The sequence below is a fragment of the Onychomys torridus genome, chromosome 10, assembly GCF_903995425.1.
Source record: "Onychomys torridus chromosome 10, mOncTor1.1, whole genome shotgun sequence".
In the NCBI taxonomy this organism is placed as follows: domain Eukaryota; kingdom Metazoa; phylum Chordata; class Mammalia; order Rodentia; family Cricetidae; genus Onychomys; species Onychomys torridus.
Window position 1 is genome coordinate 27,289,306 of NC_050452.1, and position 21,103 is coordinate 27,310,408.

Here is a 21,103-nt window from a genome sequence, read left to right on the forward strand (position 1 = left end):
GTAGAGATTGGATCAGTGCTCACAGGGAGGTGTCTCCACAGAAAGGAGGACACGCCCACCTAGTTCTGAATCACTTACTTAGCCTAGAACAGGAAAATACACTCCACACTCGTCTGGACAGAGAAAACAACACAGACAAGGATCCTGGGAGATGAGCATAGACGGCATCATCAAATAGCCAGTAATTTAGTGTGTGGTGGTTTGAATGGGAATGACCCCCATAGGCTCATATTGGAATACTTGGTCCTCAGTTGGTTGAACTGTTTGGGAAGGATTAGGAGGTGTGGCCTTGTTGGAGGAGGTGTGTCACTGGGGATGAGCTTTGAGGTTTCAAAAGCCCATGCCAGTCCCCAATGGCTCTGTCTCTGTCTACTCTGTGCTTTGGAACAGATGTGAGCTCTCCCCTTCTGCTCCAGTGCCTGTCTGCTGCCATGCCCCCTGCCATGATGGTCATGGACTCTAGCTCTCTGGAACTGTGAGCCCCACATTACAATGCTTTCTTTTATAAGTTGCCTTGGTCACAGTGTTTTGTCACAGCAATAGGAAAAGTAACTAAGATGATACCTTGAAATATAAAGTATTTGAGTTCAGGTAGCCACTGAAACAAAGGGCAAAGGGAGTGCTCAACACTTGAAGAATATCGTGAAGTCTCTTTTTGACCATCTTGCTGATAACACTATAATTTGTCACTGACCCTTTCAAAATGTGGCCTTTGGAAGGAGGTATGGTTTTCTAGGTGAGGACTGGCCAGAAAGAAAGAAAACAGGTAAAAGAAGAGAGAGGATGGGAGGAAAGTGGGAGGGAAGAAAGAGGAAAGGAGCGTGGAAACAGGTCGCTAAAAATGAAATTGGCAGCTTTGAAAAGTCTTTTATATTTCTCACACACAAACCCCACTCAAATTTAATGTCAATCACATAGTAAAATTTCACTCTCAGATTAAACTTAGTGACGTTGCATACACAAAGGGAGGTAAACTGGGCGGTGGTGGTGCACAACTTTAATCCCAGCACTTGGGAGGCAGACAGGTAGATAGATCTCTGAGTTCAAGGCCAGCTTGATCTACAAAGTGAGTTCCAGGCAGCCAGGACTGTTACACAGAGGAACACTGTCTCTAAAAACAAAACAAAACAAAAACAAAACAAAAACAAACAAACAAACAAAGAGGTAAAAGTAAAGAAGAAGTATTCACTATAATATAATTACATCATTTATCACTTTCTTTTCCTCCCTCTACTCCAGTATACTCCTACTTGCTCTTTCAAATGTGTGGTCTCTTTTTTCATTAACTATTGTTACACACACATATACATATGCATATGCATATACATATATATCACCAAAAGTGCTACTTACCAGTTCTGGCCAGAATCTGAATTTCAGTGCCTTGGCCTCAGATGGCCGGGAGGAACCTTTTCTCCTTTGTTTCTTCATCTCTGTCTTCTGCTCCTTAGGGACATGTCAGTTGCTTTCTTGTTTCAGCACCATTAACCCAGGGGTTTCCTTTGCAGGGAGCCTTCTGGGGACTGATTCTAGGCTTTTTTGCTGGAATCTCCCGTATGATTGCCGAGTTTGCCTATGGAACTGGGAGCTGCATGGAGCCCAGCAACTGCCCCACCATCATCTGCGGGGTGCACTATTTGTACTTCGCCATCATCCTCTTTTCTGTCTGTGTTATCACCATCTTGATCGTCTCCTTCCTCACCAAGCCCATTCCTGATGTGCATGTGAGTATCCATCTGAGCTAACCCTGCCCTTCTTCCACACCCCTCTGAGCAGCTCACACTCTCCGTGACCGAAATAGTTCCAGCTTATCGTTGCTTTCATGTAGGAGCATTCAGGATGGGAAACATGGAATGCTTGCTGTATCGACACTGTCTGGTGCAAATCCTTAGAGCCCAGACTTCAGTCTGGGCTGTTCTGTAGACTCGGCTTCCTGAGTGACAGATACAACGTGAAGAGAGGGCACTCACAGGCAACATAATACTCTAGATTAGAAGTCCATGGCCAAAATAAGAAGCTGTATTTCTTGTGAAAGTTCCATGGCCAAATCATCCAGAAGTCCTAGAAAGGGACATGCCTAGTTACAAAAATCACCCACTCAGGGAAACCACTTAAACTATGGTTTACTTTTTGACTTTTTCCTAAATGAGACATTTTTAACAATATGTTTTATTCTGTTTCTGCTGCTTTAATTGAATGCCACAGACTAGGTAGATTATAAATAATATTAGAAACAATATTTATAATTATACTAGTATAAGTAATATTTATAATATTACAAATAATAGAGGTTTATGTCTCTCACCATGTGGATGCTGGGAAGTCCAGGGTTGAGAGGCTTTGTGTGGTGGGGGTTTTGCAGAATAATGACGTGGCAGCTGGCGTCATGACAGAAACTGCATGCGAGAGGGAGGGAGAAAGGAGAGGGGCCAAACTTCATCTTTTTGTTTTTAATCAGAAAGGTTCTCCAAGGATAACAGTATTAAGTGGTAATTTGATTACTTACCTCCAAAGATTATCTAAAGAAAACCCCACTCTTGATATTGTCAATTGGCAATTGCCTTCCAATATTTGTTTTGGACATTCAAACCACAATGCACTATCAATGCCCACCCATTTCAAGCCTTCAGCAATCATAAAACACTTCTTTAGCTGCATATGCTGCCACTGGATTAAAGTTATTTCATAGCTTTAACAATTCAAAGAAGGATAATCAATAAGGAACCCATTTTATTATAGTCAAAATAGTCTCATGACCCAACACATACAGCATTCTCTTGTTCCCAAGTTTATAAGGGAACAGAGCTAAAAACAAAACAAAACAAAAAAGTGAAACCAATGTAGCATTTATCTGTGGGAAAAGGATTGTATGAACAATTTACTCCAGCATACACAAATATAAACACCCATGGAATCCCTTTAACCTCCCTGTCAGATGATCAAGATCTGAGACAACCTTATATTGTAAACCAGAATCCACGTTTATAGCTGCAGATTCGCCAGCTCGTCCTTTGCAGGCTCTGTGGTAGAGATCTTTACATTGTATCAAACATTTTGCTGTATCTCAGTCTTCAAAAGTATTGAAGCCTCAAACATATTTAGCTCTGAGCTTCCTTGTGAAGTGGAGAAAGCAAGACATTCACCAGAAAGCATGATTGGGATGGAAGTATGGCATTGGTTCTCACAGGAGTTTGCAAATTCCTACCTCACATTCCAAAGTTTATCAGTGGAAACTGGCCCTGCTCTATCCTGTGTTGATAGCTCATGTTTACAGTTTTTATTTCCCTAATGTGGCAGTGTTCCATAATAAGATCTTACAATGCTGGTTTGGAAAGATGAATTCTAGTCCTGTTCTTAGAAGCAGTGCTGAGAGGGACAAACTCCTTTATCAGGAGAAAAGTGAATTCATCCACATAACAAACATTTATGTTTAAGGCAGTCTCTTCTCATGAGATGTTTAATTTTTAAAACTCCATTTTATTTATATATTTTGTGCATGTGGGGGGGGCATCTGCATGCCCCAGTGTATACATGAAGGTCAGAGGATAATTTGTGAGAGGTGGTCTGCTGCTACTCAAGTGGATCCTCAGGATTAAACTCGAGTCTAAAGACTTGCCTGTACACACCTTTATTCACTGAGCTATCTCACTGGCCCAGTATTTCTACAATTATTTTATTTTTATTTCACTTTGTCTTTTATTTTGTTTTTTTTTGTTTTATTACTATTAATATTATTTTACTCCTTTGATACTTTCATATATGAATATACTGAATTTTGGCCATTTACACCATCTATTACCATCTGTCATCCCATGTCTGTCCTGAAACTTTTCTTTCCAACAAGCCCTCGCTTAACTTCGAATCTTATCTTTTGACTCACAGAGTTTAGTTAAGGCTGCTTACATGAGAATGAGTGGGGAGTCAGACAGAACATGGGAACTTATCACTGGCTATACCACTGAAGAAAATGACACTTCCTCTCCAGCATTCTGTGACTGTCCACCGTCCCTTACACGGGGTGGGGTCTCACGAGTGCCTTCCCCATGCACGAGGAAGTGGTGACAGGCCACAACTGGTGCGGGTCACTGCTGCAGTGAGTTCCTGAGGACAGTGGTGTGTCACGTCAGAAAGACACTGTTCACAGCACTCCTTCCGTCTGGTCGCTTACATTCTTTTTGTCCTCTCTCGGTGATTCTCCCTGAGCCTTGGAGGCGAAGATGCACATGTGTTGTTTAGGGATGAGTTGAGGCAGTCTCTCAGCCTCTCTCTTTATGCTATATATATATTAATTAGGATGTCAATGGGACAGTGATCCATGTTTTCTTGGTATGGAAAGGCCATATGCTTTTCCGGTCTTCATGTGTATACTTTTTTTGTTTTCCCAAATTCTTGGCCTATTTAGATCTTTCTGGTGTTGTTCAAATCTTGAATGGTCTTATAATAAAAAAAACCCGGTACCACATATTGGTGTGAAAGCTGAAAGATCAGAGAGACAAAGGAACAAGCCACCTCTCACCTTTAGGACTCCTCAGCCTGATCAGCTTTCCTCAGCAGAAAGGCTTTAATTCCTGTCTCCTCAGGCCTTATAAGACCTTTCTCCACCCACCATATCATTTCCTGTCTCAGCTTTCCTAGTGCTGGGATTAAAGGCGTGGGACTCCCAAGTACTGTGATTGAAGGTGTGTGCCACCACTGCCCGGGTGTTTCTCTCCTAGATTGAGTCAATCTCATGTAGTTCAGGGTGGCTTTTTTTTTTTCTTTTTTCCAGAGCTGAGGACCGAACCCAGGGCCTTGCGCTTGCTAGGCAAGCGCTCTACTACTGAGCTAAATCCCCAACCCCAGGGTGGCTTTGAACTCACAGAGTTCACTGCCTCCTGAATGCTGGGATTAAAGGTGTGTGCCATCACTGCCTGGCTTCTATATTTAATCTAGTGGCTTGTTCTGTCCTCTGATCTTCAGGCAAGTTTATTAGGGCACACAGTATGTCACCACACTCTGGGAATCTGCTCTGCTTTCTCCGCAGCTGTACCGTCTGTGTTGGAGTCTACGTAACAGCAAAGAAGAACGTATTGACCTGGATGCAGAAGATGAGCACATTCAAGAGGACCCTAAGGATACAATTGAAATAGGTGTGTTCCTAAGCCATTTACTGATCTCTAGCAAATGCCTTCATCAATGCTCATGTCCTTGAGGACTGGGGAGGGCAGGGTGAAAGTCAGATATGCATTTGAGGAGGCTCACCAAATAGGTGAAGGTGAGGGAGAAACACTTTCAGCTGCCTCACTCCTCATATTTTGCAGAACTTGTTGAATCAGTGAATGAAGAATAATTTTTTCTTGATTTGGAGCATAGTTGGCGGGGCAGAGTTAGGGCTTTACTGACATATCCTATGGCCTGAGACAGAGACGTGTGCAAAGCTATGTTGACTTCTGATGACAACAGGGGTATGGACCAGAGGCTCTTGGCATCTTATGTCTCCCCACTTTAGATTAGAAAATCCAATTTCGGCTGGGTGGTAGTGGTGCACGCCTTTAATCATAGCACTCGGGAGGCAGAGCCAGGTGGATCTCTGTGAGTTTGAGGCCAGCCTGGGCTACCAAGTGAGTTCCAGGAAAGGTGCAAAACTACACAGAGAAACCCTGTCTCAAAAAACCAAAAGGAAAAAAGAAAAGAAAAGAAAATTTCTCTGGATGCTTAAGATGATGCTTAGTGTCCATAGACTTATCCTTTGTGATTTTTTTTCAGTTCTGGAAATCAAGCCTTACTTAGGTTTAGCACATTGTGAGGAGAGGTATCTCTAAGCTACCCCACTCTAGCCCCAGGCTTACCCTTTAAATTAAGGCTGTCTTCAGCTTTAGTGTTGCAACATTTCCTCTCTATGTGGAAGAGACATACATACACATGGGAACGTGTGTGTATGGTGTGCAGAAGACGTCTGGGAAAGTGAGGCAGTCAGGCCCATGCACTTGATCTGGTGCTGAAGTGGAAGGCACCTTCAGGACAGCACTGGATGAAGCAGAATGAGTTATGAATCTGGCATCAGAAACAAAGATTCTTAGCTTAGGGGCCCACTAGATGTCTAACTCACTATGGCCTAGAGACCATTGGCCCTCATCACCTCACTTTAGAGTTCTGGTATACAGATGCACTTGATCACTAAAGCTCTTTTTAAATAAGTGTGTGAGTTAGGAATGGTGGTACATACCCATCATCCAGCCTGGCTACATACTGAGACTGTGTTTCTACCCCCAACAAAGCGAAACAAAACATAGCAGTTGTTTATAAAAACCAGGACATGCCAATCAGTAGTCCCTCAACGCTGTGATAAAATGTAGAGCAGAGTGAATCTCACAGCTGGTGACTGGCAGAGCTGGCATATGACACTATGTCTGTCTGTCTCCAGTGCCACACCTGACCTCCAATGAGGGAATCTGCTCCTCTGTCGGGCAACCTCTTTGGGTGTCAGCACCGCTCGGAGTAATGTCCATCAGCATGTTTTCAGCCCAACAAGTACTGACTGTTGTTGTTCTGCGTCGGGACCTGTGCAGAGTAGTCCCTTCCCCTCCAGATGGGCCTGTTGTGAAACCTTAGCACAGGCAAGTGCAGCCAACTCTCTGAGTCAGGCCAGCCTCACTGCCATCCAGTGACGTAGCAAACAGACACAAGCTCTGTGTTCCAGAGGTGGGTTCACCACGTTCTCCCTAAGTCAGCTGTCCATCTCCTCATAGTTAGCAAGTCCTTCTCATAATCTATTATCTGACTATTCCAAATCAAAACACATTTTTTATTGGTCCTGGAAGAGATAAGACTCAGACTAGTTGATCATGCGAAGGCAGAATCCAATTCAACATTGTCTCATGCTTTGAACATTGTATTCAGTTTCCATCCCTGAAAACAAGAGAACTGGGATGCTTCTATAGAATGGTAAACACTTTGTAGTATCCCATCTTCCCAGGAAACCCTTTCTAGTCCCTTTAGCCCAGTGGTTCTCAACGTGTGGGTCATGACCCCCTTGGGGGGGGTCAAATGACTCTTTCACAAGGGTTGCCTAAAACCATCTGCATATCAGATATTTACATTACAGTTTACAACAGCAGCAGAATTACAGTTATGAAGTAGCAACGAAAATGAAGGGTCACACAGCATTCCGAAGGCTGAGAGCCACTGCTTTAGGCTTTGCACCCAATAATCCCTTTATGCCTTTCTGCAGACACAGAAGCTCCCCAAAAGAAGAAAGGATGCTTTAGGAGGGCATATGACCTGTTCTGTGGGCTGGACCAGGAAAAAGGACCAAAGATGACTAAGGAAGAGGAGGCAGCCATGAAGCTAAAGATGACTGACACTTCTGAGAAGCCTTTGTGGAGGACCGTGGTGAACATCAACGGCATCATTCTGCTGGCCGTCGCTGTCTTTTGCTATGCCTACTTTGCTTGAATCCCGCCTCCTGCTGTAGACTTGACAAGTCTGGATTTGTTATTTCCTTTTAGACCATTCTGTGGTGGTAAGGGGAAATCGGCCAGTTGTAAATTTTACCCATTGGGATAAAATATGTATATATGTGATTTTAGGCTTGCTGGAGGAAAATAATTACATCCCTGTGAATTTTTGCATTTGAAGCTGGTGGGGCACACTTACCTCTTTCTATTAGAGCTTTAGAGGAGGGAGGAATTGACCCAGATCTAGGGAAAGTCAAACTTAGACATAGAAACCTGTGTGGCCTCATGTTGCCCTGCTTCAGGACATCCAACTTGTAACTATTGTTTATAATCCTTCAATACTATTTTTTAAAATTGTAGTCTGGTTCCTGTCAGTGTCCTACCTCCGCCTCCTTCCTCCCCCTCCCCCTCCAGCTTCTTCTTCTTCTTCTTTTTTTTAAAAGAAATCTTTTCCCCTGTCATCACATACCTCTAGATTTTTTTCCTAGTAAAAAGAAAATCAATTTGACAAATGAATGGATGCCCAGAAGCTGAGGATAAAGACCTGGTCCTAGGAATTTTTCTTTAAAGTGGTGGTCTCACGGAGACAGTATTTATCTAAAGTGCTGGGACTCATGCCAGTTGGGGGTGCAGACAATCTTAAGTACTGGGAATTTTCTTGTCTTTAAAGAAATGCCCAGTGTGTGTATCCTGTGTTTGTTACTCACCTTGGTGTTTACTGAGCCTGAAATGTCTTAGCCACTCAGGAATGCTCAATGACTCCATGATTTTTATGGCATTTATTGACGGGTGCTCCCTGGTCCTTGCTTAGTTTAATTTTTTTTTTTTTTGTGGCCACACAAAGTATATCTATGGTGTCTATTATGGAGAAGAATGCTTCATGGTGCTGATATTGACATGAAATATGGACTGAGAAGTTGACACTTCATGATAGGACAGAGCAAATTAACCTGCAGGGACATACGCTACCCTAGTACAGCATACCTTCCCAGGAATCACTGACACAATCAGCCTGAGCTCCTCTTTCCCATGTGTTCCCATGACCACCATGGTTGCCTTCTAAGGTGTCCTGATTGGTGACCATCCCATGACAAGGCTAGGGCAGATGGCCGAGTTCTGGATGGCAGTGCTTGGTGGTTTTAGATAGAAGAAAATGTTTATGTTGAGCTAGTTTTCCATGGGAAAAATAATTTTCATTTAACTTAAGATTAATGAATTAATTAAAATTATACTTGCAAAATCTCAATTATATTGTAATATGATCCCATTGAAGTTAGGAAATCAGCATGTAGAATAGTTTCAAGCTAGCTTAGAAAAGAGCTGAGTGCAGATTGGGCATAGAAATGGTTCCAAGAGTAAGTGGATGGCTTGTTGTCAGAGAAGAAAGAAAATCTGGAGAGACCTGACGGCGATCCTCTTGTTCCCGTGCAGCTAGGCTGGGAAGAGGGGGACTGGGGAATTCTTCGTCATGGCCGGCACTGCACAGAGCGCCATCTTGGGTGGGCTTTGTGGTAGGTTGTGAGAGGAAAGAGTGGAGGAACTGAAGTTTGTGCTGGGAAGGGCACTGTAAACTACCTAGATTGTTTGCCAATGATTTACTGTATATATTGTAATAAATTATTTTGTCTGAACTGTGTGTTTTCCTTTAGGAATGATGGAAAATCTTGGTGCTTATAGGATGTCCTGTGGTGTGGAGAAGACACTTTGAAAAGGGGATGGGAGTCACATGCATGAAAATGCCATGTAGATGCTATATTAAGTTGTATTATAGTCCCATTGGCTAAAGGGTATTTATGTTGATAAAAACAAAAACATTAAAATTTGAACAACTTTGAAATTACAGGTAAATAGTGATCCTAATTGTGATTAGCATTCAGATATGGGTAACACACACACACACACACACACACACACACACACACACACACACTTGAACAATTGAAAATTGTTGCCAAAGCCAGGTACAAAGGTGTGAGCCTATACTCTCAGGTACTAAAAAGGCCCAAATAGAAGGAACACTTGAGCCCCAGAGTTTGAGATAAGTTGGGCAACATAACCATATCCCAAGTCAAGAAAAATGTATCTATTCAGCCTGAAATGCAGGTTGTCCTCTGAGTTCAGACATTGTTGTAGGACTTTGGATCTTCTAGTTGGTTCTTTGAGGTTAGGGAGTGTACCAAGTCTTAGCTCCCCTCCCACAGTCACCTCTAAGGCCAGGGAAGTTTGCCAACATTCCAGTCCTTACTCCAAGGTCAGGGAGTATGCTGAGACTTTGGATTCCTCCATCAGTCCCCCTCCAAGGTTAAAGACTTGGGTCCCCCAGCCAGAGCATCCTCAGAGACAAGGGAGTGCAGTGAGATTTCAGCCTCACACTGACAGTCGCCCTCAGAGGTTAGGGAGTGAGTAGAGACTCTGGTTGCAGCCTGTCTCCACACAGCTCTCATTCCCCTCTGTAGCTATTCCTGATTTATGCAATACCCAAGGTCACCGTAGCTGGTCTCCTCAGTCCCCCGCTATTCATGCCTTTCCTCTCATTTCTCTGTAACTTTCTTTCCATGTCTCTAAGGACAGAGGCCTCCCTGGTTTACAGGATGCTCCCTGGTTTACAGGATGCTCCCTGGTTTACAGGATGCTCTCTGGTTTACAGGATGCTCTCTGGTTTACAGGATGCTCTCTGGTTTACAGGATGCTCCCTGGTTTACAGGATGCTCTAGTTTCACTTCTGCTGCTATGACAAGTATCTTGACATAGAGCCACATGGGGGAAGGAGAGGCTTTATTCAGTTTATAATTCCAGGTCGTGGTCCACTATTTCAGGGAAGTTGTGGTAGGAACTCAAGCTAGTCACATCACATCTACAGCCAAGAGAAGTGAGAAACAATGCACCCATGCTGTCTGCCTGCCTGCTTTCAGCTAACTTGCTTCACCTGTATACAGGTCAGCCCATGAAATGGTGACACCCACACTCAGGGTAACAAGAAAATTCCCACAGATAGCACAGGAGCTAGCCTTACCTAGATAACTCTTTAGTTGAGGGTCTCTTCCCAGGTGATTCTAGACTGGCTGAAGTTGCCAGTTAAACCTACCTAGCTTCCTGCGACTCAGCCTCCTGGGAGCTGAGGCTGTTGTGTTATCTGAGTGGATATTTCCCCCTCTCTTTTCTGTCTACCTTACCCAAACTCCCACATCTCCCCCATTCCCAAATTTTCTCTCCCCACTCAGCCACCCCCCTTCTATGTATGCCCCCCCACTTCCTATGTGATATTTCTTTCTTATTTTTATACCCACAATAACCAATGCATTAATACTGTGTGGTACTAATGCTGTTCCTTTATTTCCTAAAGCAATTGGTAATTAAGGAGTGACTGTGTTGTACTCAGCTGCTACTCTTCATAGTTAGTTTATTGCTGGATGGGAACTATTGTTGCAGATAGTAATCAACTCTCAGGAGAGGTCTGAGAATTGGGCCTCATGCCCTAAACATCCATCTAGAATAAGGAATTATCATCTCAACATCTACAACCCAGTCTCTTATGAGACCACAAACACTTCCACTGCAGGTGAGCTGAATCAACAGCAACAGCAATAACACTAACACTTAGCCAGTGACTGAATTCTGTATGAGTAGATCCCAGTACAAAAGATAATCATAGTATAACCCTCAATGACAGCAACTTAAACTTGGAAAGAAAGCCAAGAGAATGACTATAAATATGTTCAAAGAAGTCATGAATAGCCTCCTGAATGAATTCCAAGAGAACATAAAGAGCTGAATGAGATAAAAAAAAAAATCAATTCAGGATGTGAGAACAATAGAATTCAATTATGTTTCTAGCAATAGACCTGGGCTGTTCACAACCTTGGTCAAGAAGCTCCCTTTTTCAATGGACAGCAGACAATACAGAGACTCTAAACTGGTCAAAATGCTGTGAATCAAAGACTGAGTGCTCAACCCCAAGTTGGCCATCTTTATCAGACACCCTACTTCTCAAGGCTTAGGAAACACCCAGAAGGGAAATGGAAAGGATGTAAGACCCAGAACATTGGAGGAATGCTATGAAATGACATCTTTCAGACATGATGTGACAATTGTAATCTTGAACTCGCAGCAGCTGTGGGCACCTGCACAAGATCTGTACAAGATCAAGCCAACCAAAATTTCACACAGATGGGATAGAAGATCTCTAGGCCCCTCTCCTTACTGAAGAGCTTTTGGCAGGTTATAGCTGATTGAAAAGGAAATCTCCCTCTCTCCCTCTCCCTCTCTCCCTCTCCCTCCCTCCCTCTCTCCCTCTCCCTCTCCCCCCCTCTCTCTCTGTCTCTGTCTCTCTCTCTCTTTGAGGGTATGGCCACTGTTAGGTTTCTTGGCCCAGTGGGTGACTTAATGCCCATGCACATATGGGCCTCACTAACTGGACTTACTGGGTTATGAAGTTGAAAGGGGGACATGTTGGTGGGGGGGTATGTGGAAGGAGTTGGAGAGAAAGTAGGGGTGGCATATGATCAAATTTCATTGTATATATGTATGAAATTCTGAAGAATAACAAAAATATTTTAAAAGATGCAACTTGCCTTTCTCCTTTCCCCACTAACATTTGCTGCCATTTCCTGCCTCACATCTTAATAATCATTTTTATTAATTTTGTGTGTTTTTTTACAACTTTATGTAACTTATAACAAAAGAGAACATATGTTCTTATATATGTCTCCTTTTCTAATAAAAAACTAAACTAAAATGATGATGAAAATGAAAGGTTCAATAAGTCAAATAAGAAATGCAGCAGACAGCATCATCATCAATAGATTGACTCATGTGGAGAACAGACTATCAGGCCTGAAGACAAGGTAGAAGAATTGGATTACATAGTCGAGGTCAATGGTAAATTTAAAACAATGAACAGAAGGTCAGAGACCATGAGGACACCATGAAAAAAGCTGGGTTTGGGGTATAAAAGAAAAAGAAGCATTTCATGCCAAAGGCACAGAAAATATTTTTAATAAAGTAATAGGAGAAAATTGCCCAAATCTAGGGTAAGAAATGCCCATCCAGATATAAGAAGCACACAGACCACCAAACAGGACCAGAGAAGAGACCATAGATCATGTTATAGTTAAAGTAATGAGTATATAGAGCAAAGAAAGTATATTAAAAAGCTGTAAGGCAGAAAGATCACATGCATATTGTGGGGGCCACAGAGGTTCCCTAGTATGGCCTTCTTCAAGGTCAGAAAGTATGAGTTTGCTTTACCCAGCAGGGCTGCATAATGGGATGATTTGACCAGGGTGTGGTTACCAGGTATTTTGAAAGGTCTACATTTGTTTGTATGTTGTGCTTTGATCTTGAAAGGGGGAGACCTTTTGCTCCTCCCTTTGCTAATGTATAAAAGCCCATCATGATTAAACTCAGGGTGACTGGGTATTGACCCAGGGCCCTTCCAAACCTATCCTGTGTCTCTGTCTTTCTCATTCCCATCTAATTTCTATCTAATATTTCCTCATTCCTCTCTCCTCCCTCCAAGAACCCTTTGACAGGCTGGAGCTGGCCTCCAACAGCATATAAAGACAGGTCCATCAGAATAATGGCTGACATTTCAATCCAAACCTTAAAAGCCAGAAGGGCTTGGGAAGATGTAATTCACATTCTGAAAGATCACTACTGTCAAACTAGGCTAACATGCCCAGCAAAACTATCTATCAGAATTGAAGGAGAGAACAAAGCGTTCTATGATAAAAACAGGTTAAATAAATTTATAGTTACCAAGATAAATACAGAGGATACAAGTAGGAATACTTCACTATAAAGGGAAAGAAAAATACACCCGGGCTGGGGATTCAGCTCAGTGGCAGAGTGCTTACCTAGCAAGTGCAAGGCCCTGGGTTTGGTCCTCAGCTCAAAAAAAAAAAAAAAAAAAAAAGAAAGAAAAAGAAAGAAAGAAAGAAAGAAAGAAAGGAAGAAAGAAAGAAAGAAAGAAAGAAAGAAAGAAAGAAGGAAAAAGGAAAAATACTCCCAAGAGCCAACAGGGGAAAAATTAACTATGCTAATATAATTATTAAGAAATAAAAGACTGAAGTATGCACCTTTAATCTCAGCACTTGGGAGGCAAAGGCAGGCAGATCTCTATGAGTTTGAGGACCACTTGGTCTATGCAGAAAGTTCCAGGACAGCCAGAGTTATGTAGAGACACTCTGTCTCAAAAAAAAAAAAGCAAGAAAGAAATAGAAGACTAAAAAATATAAAAGACTACAGTATTAACAAATTGTCAAGAATCAATGCATACCTTTCAATAATAATTCTAAATATTGTCTCATTGCCCTACAAAAGACACAGACTAGCAGATTGGATGAGAAAACAGGATTTTTATTTTTGCTGTCCCCAAGAACACTTCACCATTAAAGACAGACAGTATCATAGTATGAAAGTATGGAAAAGGTAATCTAAGCAAATGGAACTAGGAAACAAGCTGGCATTACTATTATAAAGCCTGACAAAACAGACTTCAAATCAAATCTAGTTAGAAGAAATAAAGAGGTGTGCTGGCTAGTTGTGTGTCAAACTAGGCTACAGTCCTCTGAGAGGAAGGAACCACAATTGAGAAAACGCCTCCATAAGATCAGGCTGTAGGCAAGCCTGTAGGGCATTTCCTTAATTAGTGATTGATGGGGGAGGGCCCAGAACATTGTGCATGGAGTCACCCCTGGGCTGTTGGTCATGGCTTCTATAACAAAGCAGGCTGAAGAAGCCATGGAGAGTAAGCTGAATTCCTCTGCGGCCTCTACATCAGCCTGTCTCCATGTTCCTGCCCTGTTTGAGTTCCTGACCTGACTTCCTCCAATGATGAACATCAATGTGGAAGTGTAAGACAAATAAACCCTTTCCTCCCAATTTTCTTTTGATCATGGTGTTTTATCACAGCAATAGAAATCCTAACTAGGACAAAGGGTCGTTTCATTCTGACTCAGGAAACAAGCCATTGAGAGCTTATTACAATTCTAAGCATATATGTCCTGAGCACAGACAGATCCAAATTCAGAAAACAAGTACTACTAGATGAAAGATCACAAACTAATCCCAACAGAGTAATAATATATGATGTCATTGTCCTTGTTCTCACTATTAGACAAGTCACTAAAGATTAAACAGATAAACACTGGAATTAAATAACGTCATAGGGTCAATGAACCTAATAGACTTTTACACAACATTCCACCCAAATACCACAGAATACACATTTTTCTCTAAAGTCCATGGTGACCTCATTAAAATAGACCATGAATTGGAACACAAAATAAGTCTGAACAAATATATGAAAATTAAAATAACTCCTTGTATTCTATTTGACCACAGTGGAATAAAACAAGAAATAACAGGGAAAAAATTACAGAAAACACATAAACTCATGGAGATTAAATAGCACACCATTTAAAGATGAATAGTGAAAGGGCCATTGTAAGGGAAACAAGCCCCCCCCCCACTAGCTCTGCTAATTGCAGATTCAGTGGGAAATACTGCACTCTGCCCCCACGCCCCATATCAGAAAAGTTAGCCCACCATGCTGTGCTAACAGGATGCTTGCCAATTAACCCCTGGGGTTGTGTTTGCAAGATAAATTGCTTGGGAAGAATGCTTGCCAAATAACCCCTGGGGTTGTGTTTGCAAGATGAATTGCTTAAGAAGAATGCTTGCCAAATAACCCCTTGCTAGATAAGCTTGGAATTCGTTTACCTACCCAGACTTTGGGAAAAGACCGTGAAGACATCTGGCATCGAGGTGTCTGCACTCTGAGGGACTCCACTCCCCTGCCCTGGTAGAACTGCCTCATAAAAGGCCTGTGAGCCTTAAACTCGGGGTCACCAGCTACTCCTCACGCTGGTGTCCCACGAGCCTCGTGCCTAAAAAATAAAGCTTCATTTATGACCCGATATCAGAGTGAAGCTCTCTGTTTTGTATGCCGACCCTAACATCTGGAGGTCCCACCGAGATTGGTAAGAACGGTGGTGAGTCGGCAGAGAAGCAGCTGTTCAAGCGGCCCGTGAGGACCCTTGGACGGTGGGGGACAGACGTGTCCTGAACCCACAGGCTGCAGCTCTGGAGGACGCTCCGGAGTGTGGGGACCCTGAAACAGGGGCCCTGTCTGATTCCCTTTTGTCTAGGAGATTTTTCAGACGGCCCGGGGCCAATAGACAATCTTTTGGCTTCATTTTCCCTACCATTTTGCCGGCTTGTCTTGTTTGTGTGTTGTGTCTCTATCTTTGTGTCCTTCTGTGTCGGTATCTACTTGTTTGGAATGGGACAGTCGGCCGCCAAGTCTGCCTCCACCCCTTTGTCCCTAACCCTCTCTCATTGGTCGGCAGTGATGGACCGCGTGTTGAACCTGGCGGTTTGGGTGAGGAAAGGGAAATGGCAGACTTTCTGTTCGTCTGAATGGCCCACCTTCGGAGTCGGGTGGCCGGTAGATGGTACTTTTGATCTTAATATAATCAGAGCAGTCAAACAAAAAAATCTTCATTCCAGGTTCACATGGGCATCCAGACCAACAAGCCTATATCTGGGTCTGGGAGGATTTAGTTGTGGACCCGCCTAAGTGGGTCCGGTCATTTCAGGTTGGCCCATCTGCACCACCTACTGATCATACCTCTCTCCTTCTAACCAAAACCTCTGATTCGCCTAAATCTTCCCCTCCCCCATTGATCCCGACACCTGCATCCCTGCCAGAGTCCCAGGCTGATCTCATTTCTCTTGACCTAGACCCCCCACCGCCTTACAGATCGCCACCGCCGCCAGCGGGGGCAGGATCCGGATCGGCCCCGGTCTCCCCTTCGGGGCCTGCACAGGGCACCCGCCAGAAAAGGGCACGCCCTCATGATGAGGCCCCACTGGCAGTCACACTGCCCCTACGCCCCGTTGGGGGAACTATTGATGATGGGGCTGGAGGAGACATGCCTGCCCTCCAATACTGGCCATTTTCTTCCTCAGATTTGTATAACTGGAAGAACAATAACCCACCCTTTTCTGAAGACCCCTCCCGCCTAACTGGACTCCTAGAGTCCGTCATGTTTTCCCACCAGCCTACATGGGACGATTGCCAGCAACTTCTGGGGGTCCTTTTCACCACAGAAGAAAGGGAACGCATCCTCCTGGAAGCTAGGAAGTTGGTCCCTGGACCGGACGGGCGGCCAACTCAGCTCCCCAATCTCATTGATGAGCACTTTCCCCTGTGGCGCCCAACATGGAATCCGAACACTCCAGAAGGTAGGGAGCATCTGTCCCTCTATCGCCAGACTCTAATGGCAGGTCTCCGTGCAGCGGCCAGAAGGCCCACTAATTTGGCTAAGGTAGGCGAGGTTCTTCAAGGGCCTGAAGAGACCCCCTCTGCCTTTCTTGAGAGACTCATGGAAGCATATAGAAGGTATACACCCTTTGACCCACAGTCAGAGGAATTGAGGGGAGCAGTGAGCATGGCCTTTATAGGGCAGTCTGCCACAGATATACGGCGGAAGTTGCAAAGATTAGATGGGTTACAAGGGCTGAGCCTGAGGGACCTGGTTAAAGAGGCAGAAAAAGTCTATTATAAGCGGGAAGAAAAAGAGGCTTGGTTAGAAAAACAAAGAGAGGAAAAAGAAAAAGAGCAGCGGAAACGCCAAAATCGGGATCTAACACGGATTCTTGCAGCCGCGGTAAGAGACGGGCCGGGGCCGCGGGGGTGAGGAGGAGGAGGTGGGGGAGGCCGTCCTCCTTTGGGACCAAATCAATGCGCCTACTGCAAAGAGGAGGGTCATTGGATCAGAGAATGCCCTAAGAAGCAGAAAGGGCGGGGCCGGCAGGTCCTCGCCCTTGGGGACTGAGGGAGTCAGGGTTCGGACCCCCTCCCCGAACTCCGGGTAACGTTTGAAGTGGAGGGGACCCCAGTGGACTTTGAGGTGGACACGGGGGCAGTCTATTCAGCCATCAAGCATCCACTAGGCCCTCTGTCTACCCAAAAGTCATTGGTCCAAGGAGCAAATGGAAGCAGAGAGAGACCCTGGACCACCCAGAGAACAGTCAACTTGGGAAAAGGTACTGTGCAGCATTCTTTTCTGGTCTTAACTGACTGTCCGGCACCCCTATTAGGTAGAGACCTCCTGACAAAACTGGGAGCTCAGATCTCCTTTACCTCGGGGCCCAGAATTAAAATTTGCCCACCCAAAAGTAGGGGACCTCCATCTCCTCACACTAGAACTCCCAGCTGCTGAGGAATACCGGCTGTATGGAGCAGTGGCAAAAGCCTCTGTAGCCACTGTTTCACCGTACCACGAGGAGTGGATTCATAGGTTCCCTAATGCGTGGGCAGAGACAGGGGGCCTCAGACTGGCTAAGGAGCAACCCCCGGTGGTGGTCACCCTCAAACCCACCGCGGTACCAGTGCGAGTAAGACAATACCCGCTTAGTCGAGAAGCCCGAGAAGGCATAAAACCCCACATCAAGAGGTTTCTGGAACTGGGCATACTGAAACCATGTCAATCAGAGTGGAATACTCCGATCCTGCTGGTAAGGAAGCCAGGAACAGATGACTACAGACCAGTCCAGGACCTGAGAGAAGTAAACTCCCGGGTAATAGACATTCACCCTACAGTGCCCAACCCTTACAACCTCTTGAGTACCTTACCTCCAGAGCGCAACTGGTATACTGTACTGGATTTAAAGGATGCTTTTTTTTGCCTCCCCCTCCACCCCGATTCTCAAAAGCTCTTTGCCTTTGAATGGTCAGACCCTGAGGGAGGGGGGACAGGGCAACTGACATGGACTAGACTTTCGCAAGGATTTAAGAACTCTCCAACTATCTTCGATGAGGCCCTACACCGAGACCTTTGGGAGTATCGAGAAACCACCCCTGATGTCACCCTCCTCCAGTATGTAGATGATCTACTCCTGGCAGCTGAGACTCGGGATGCCTGCAAACAAGGGACTGAGAAACTTCTGGATACCCTGGCCAGGCTGGGGTACAGGGCGTCTGCCAAGAAGGTGCAGATCTGCCAAAACAAAGTCATCTTCCTCGGTTACTCCTTGGAGGGAGGGAGGAGGTGGCTCACCGACGTTCGTAAGCGAACCGTGGCCAGCAGACCTGCTCCAACGGACCGCCGGCAGTTACGTGAATTCCTGGGTGCAGCTGGGTACTGCCGGCTTTGGATTCCAGGGTTCGCTGCCATCACGGAGCCTTTCCTTCCCTTGTTAAAAGAAAAGACCCCCTTTGTCTGGCAGGAAGAACACCAGGCTGCATTCGAAAAGTTAAAGAGGGCGCTCTTATCCGCTCCGGCACTCGCTCTCCCGGATGTGAGTAAGCCATTCACCTTGTACTTGCATGAGAAGGGTGGGGTGGTGGTTGGCGTCCTAGTACAAGCCCTCGGTCCGTGGAAAAGACCAACCGCTTACCTATCCAAGCGGCTAGATCCTGTGGCCAGGGGATGGCCAATCTGTTTAAGGGCGGTGGCTGCGGCAGCCATGCTGGTGTGGGACGCGGACAAATTAACTTTGGGACAGCATCTGACTGTTATAGCTCCCCATGCATTGGAGAGCATTGTCCGCCAGCCGTCTGACTGATGGCTTAGCAATGCTCGGGCCACATATTATCAGACGACTCTTCTGGACCGGGACCACATCACCTTCGGGCCTCCAGATGTCTTAAACCTGGCCACCCTCCTCCCAATTGCTGAACAAGGAGAGGAGGGGGTGCCGGTTCATGATTGTGGTGCCCTTCTGGCAGAAGAAACCGGGGTCTGGACAGATTTAACAGACCAACCGCTGGCCAACCCTGACCTGATATGGTATACAGATGGCAGCAGTTTCCTAAATGAGGGCCAGCGGAGAGCGGGAGCGGCAGTAGTGGACAAAAATAAGGTCATCTGGTCTAGCAGCCTCCCAGAGGGAACCTCGGCTCAGAAAGCCGAATTGATTGCGCTCACCCAAGCGCTTACCATGGCAGCCGGTAAACGGGCTACCATCTACACAGACAGCCGGTATGCATTTGCAACCACGCATGTGCATGGGGCCATATACAGGGAGAGGGGACTGTTAACTTCAGCCGGAAAAGAAATTAAAAATAAAAGAGAAATTGAGGCCCTATTGGAGGCTGTAATGTTACCCCGAGAGCTGGCTATCGTACACTGCCCTGGGCACCAAAAAGGGGACTCCCCAGTGGCCGCGGGAAACAGGAAGGCCGATCAAGAGGCAAAGGAGGCTGCCCTCCGGGATCCAAGGAGCCTGACCATTCACGCCTCAACTCCGGAGGATCCAGCCCCTGAAGAGGCTCCACCCCCGGAACTTCTGAAAGATACTCTGGAAAGGATCCACAAATTAACCCATCTGGGCAGCAAAAAATTGATCCAGCTGACTGCAGAAGATAAGACTCTCTCCCCATCTGAGAAGAAACAAATGGCAGAGAAGGTGGTAGCTGCTTGCCGGGCCTGCCAGCAGGTAAATGCATATCCTGGGAAACTGGCCCCCGGAAAAAGACTACAAGGAACCCGCCCTGGCCAGCATTGGGAAGTAGACTTCACCGAGGTAAAGCCAGCTAAGTATGGCCTAAAGTACCTGCTAGTGTTTGTAGATACCTTTACAGGATGGGTAGAAGCCTACCCCACCAAAAAGGAGACTGCAGCAATAGTCGCTAAGAAAATCCTGGAAGAAATCTTCCCAAGATTTGGACTGCCTCAGGTAATTGGGTCAGATAATGTCCCAGCGTTCATGGCCCAGGTAAGGCAGGGACTGACAAAAATACTGGGGATGGACTGGAAGCTGCATTGTGCATACAGACCCCAAAGTTCTGGACAGGTAGAAAGAACCATTAAGGAGACCTTAACCAAATTGACCACGGAGACTGGCTCTAGAGATTGGATGATGCTCCTACCGTATGCCCTCTTTAGAGCTAGAAATACCCCTTCCTTCATGGGTCTTACCCCCTTTGAACTGCTCTTTGGGTGTGCACCCCCAGTTAAGAACCTAACCATCCAGCAAGGAGAAATCATGCCTTCCTCTCTGTCTGACAGGCTGCAAGCTTTAGCATCTGTCCAACATACACTGTGGAAGCAGCTGTCCGCGGCGTACCACCCCGGTGGGACAGCGCTACCCATCAGTTCCACGTGGGGGACTTCGTATACATCTGCAGACACCAGCAGCCGACTTTGGAACCCCGGTGGAAGGGACCATACCAAGTCCTGCTGACCACCCCGACGGCAGTCAAGGTGGACGGGATTGCTGCCTGGATTCATGGCTCCCATCTCAAACCTGCCCCCGCCCCTGACCTGGATGCTGATTTGGACTGGACTGTGGAGCGGACTGAGCATCCCCTCAAGCTCTGCATTAGGCGCAGAAGCCGGCCAGACAAACCCCCACCGGGAACTTGGCAAGTGATATCTGGGACGGGAAATGTGGTATGGACAGTGTCTAGCTCAAGCCACCCGTTGGGAGCTTGGTGGCCAACTCTCCAACCTGACATTTGCCAATTGGCAGCCGACTAGATACCTGGGACCTACCAGAACAGGAACCTGGTAGCGTCCTTCCCCTAACAGTTAGAGGGGGAATGTTTAATGATTTGCTGACCAGGGGAAGGATTCAGGGATGTGCCACCCCCCTGAGGAGGTGTCTCCTTAACTATTTACCTTTCTATGTATGCCCCCAAGATGGAAGAAAAAGAG

At 45.5% G+C, this 21,103-nt stretch overlaps 2 protein-coding genes across 3 annotated transcripts in view; both read left to right on the forward strand.

Moving 5' to 3' along the window:
- Nucleotides 1-7,616, forward strand: part of Slc5a1 (solute carrier family 5 member 1) — a 42,392-nt gene extending 34,776 nt beyond the window's left edge. Inside the window, exons 11-13 of one of the 2 annotated variants that reach the window (XM_036201147.1) lie at nt 1,509-1,724; nt 5,024-5,129; nt 7,211-7,616. In XM_036201147.1, the coding sequence (XP_036057040.1) occupies nt 1,509-1,724; nt 5,024-5,129; nt 7,211-7,434 (546 nt within the window). In that variant the 3' untranslated portion in view covers nt 7,435-7,616. The remainder of the gene's footprint in view (nt 1-1,508; nt 1,725-5,023; nt 5,130-7,210) is intronic. The other variant, XM_036201148.1, reaches the window with a different exon arrangement.
- Nucleotides 7,617-15,720: 8,104 nt separating this feature from the next.
- LOC118591856 lies at nt 15,721-20,758 on the forward strand (the record flags this gene model as incomplete). Its single annotated transcript, XM_036200320.1, is given in 6 exon segments — nt 15,721-15,927; nt 15,929-16,036; nt 16,182-16,268; nt 16,388-17,592; nt 17,594-20,523; nt 20,526-20,758. Coding segments are annotated over 6 exon segments (4,770 nt in total), but the record flags the coding sequence as incomplete, so codon positions are not given.
- Nucleotides 20,759-21,103: the final 345 nt, after the last annotated feature.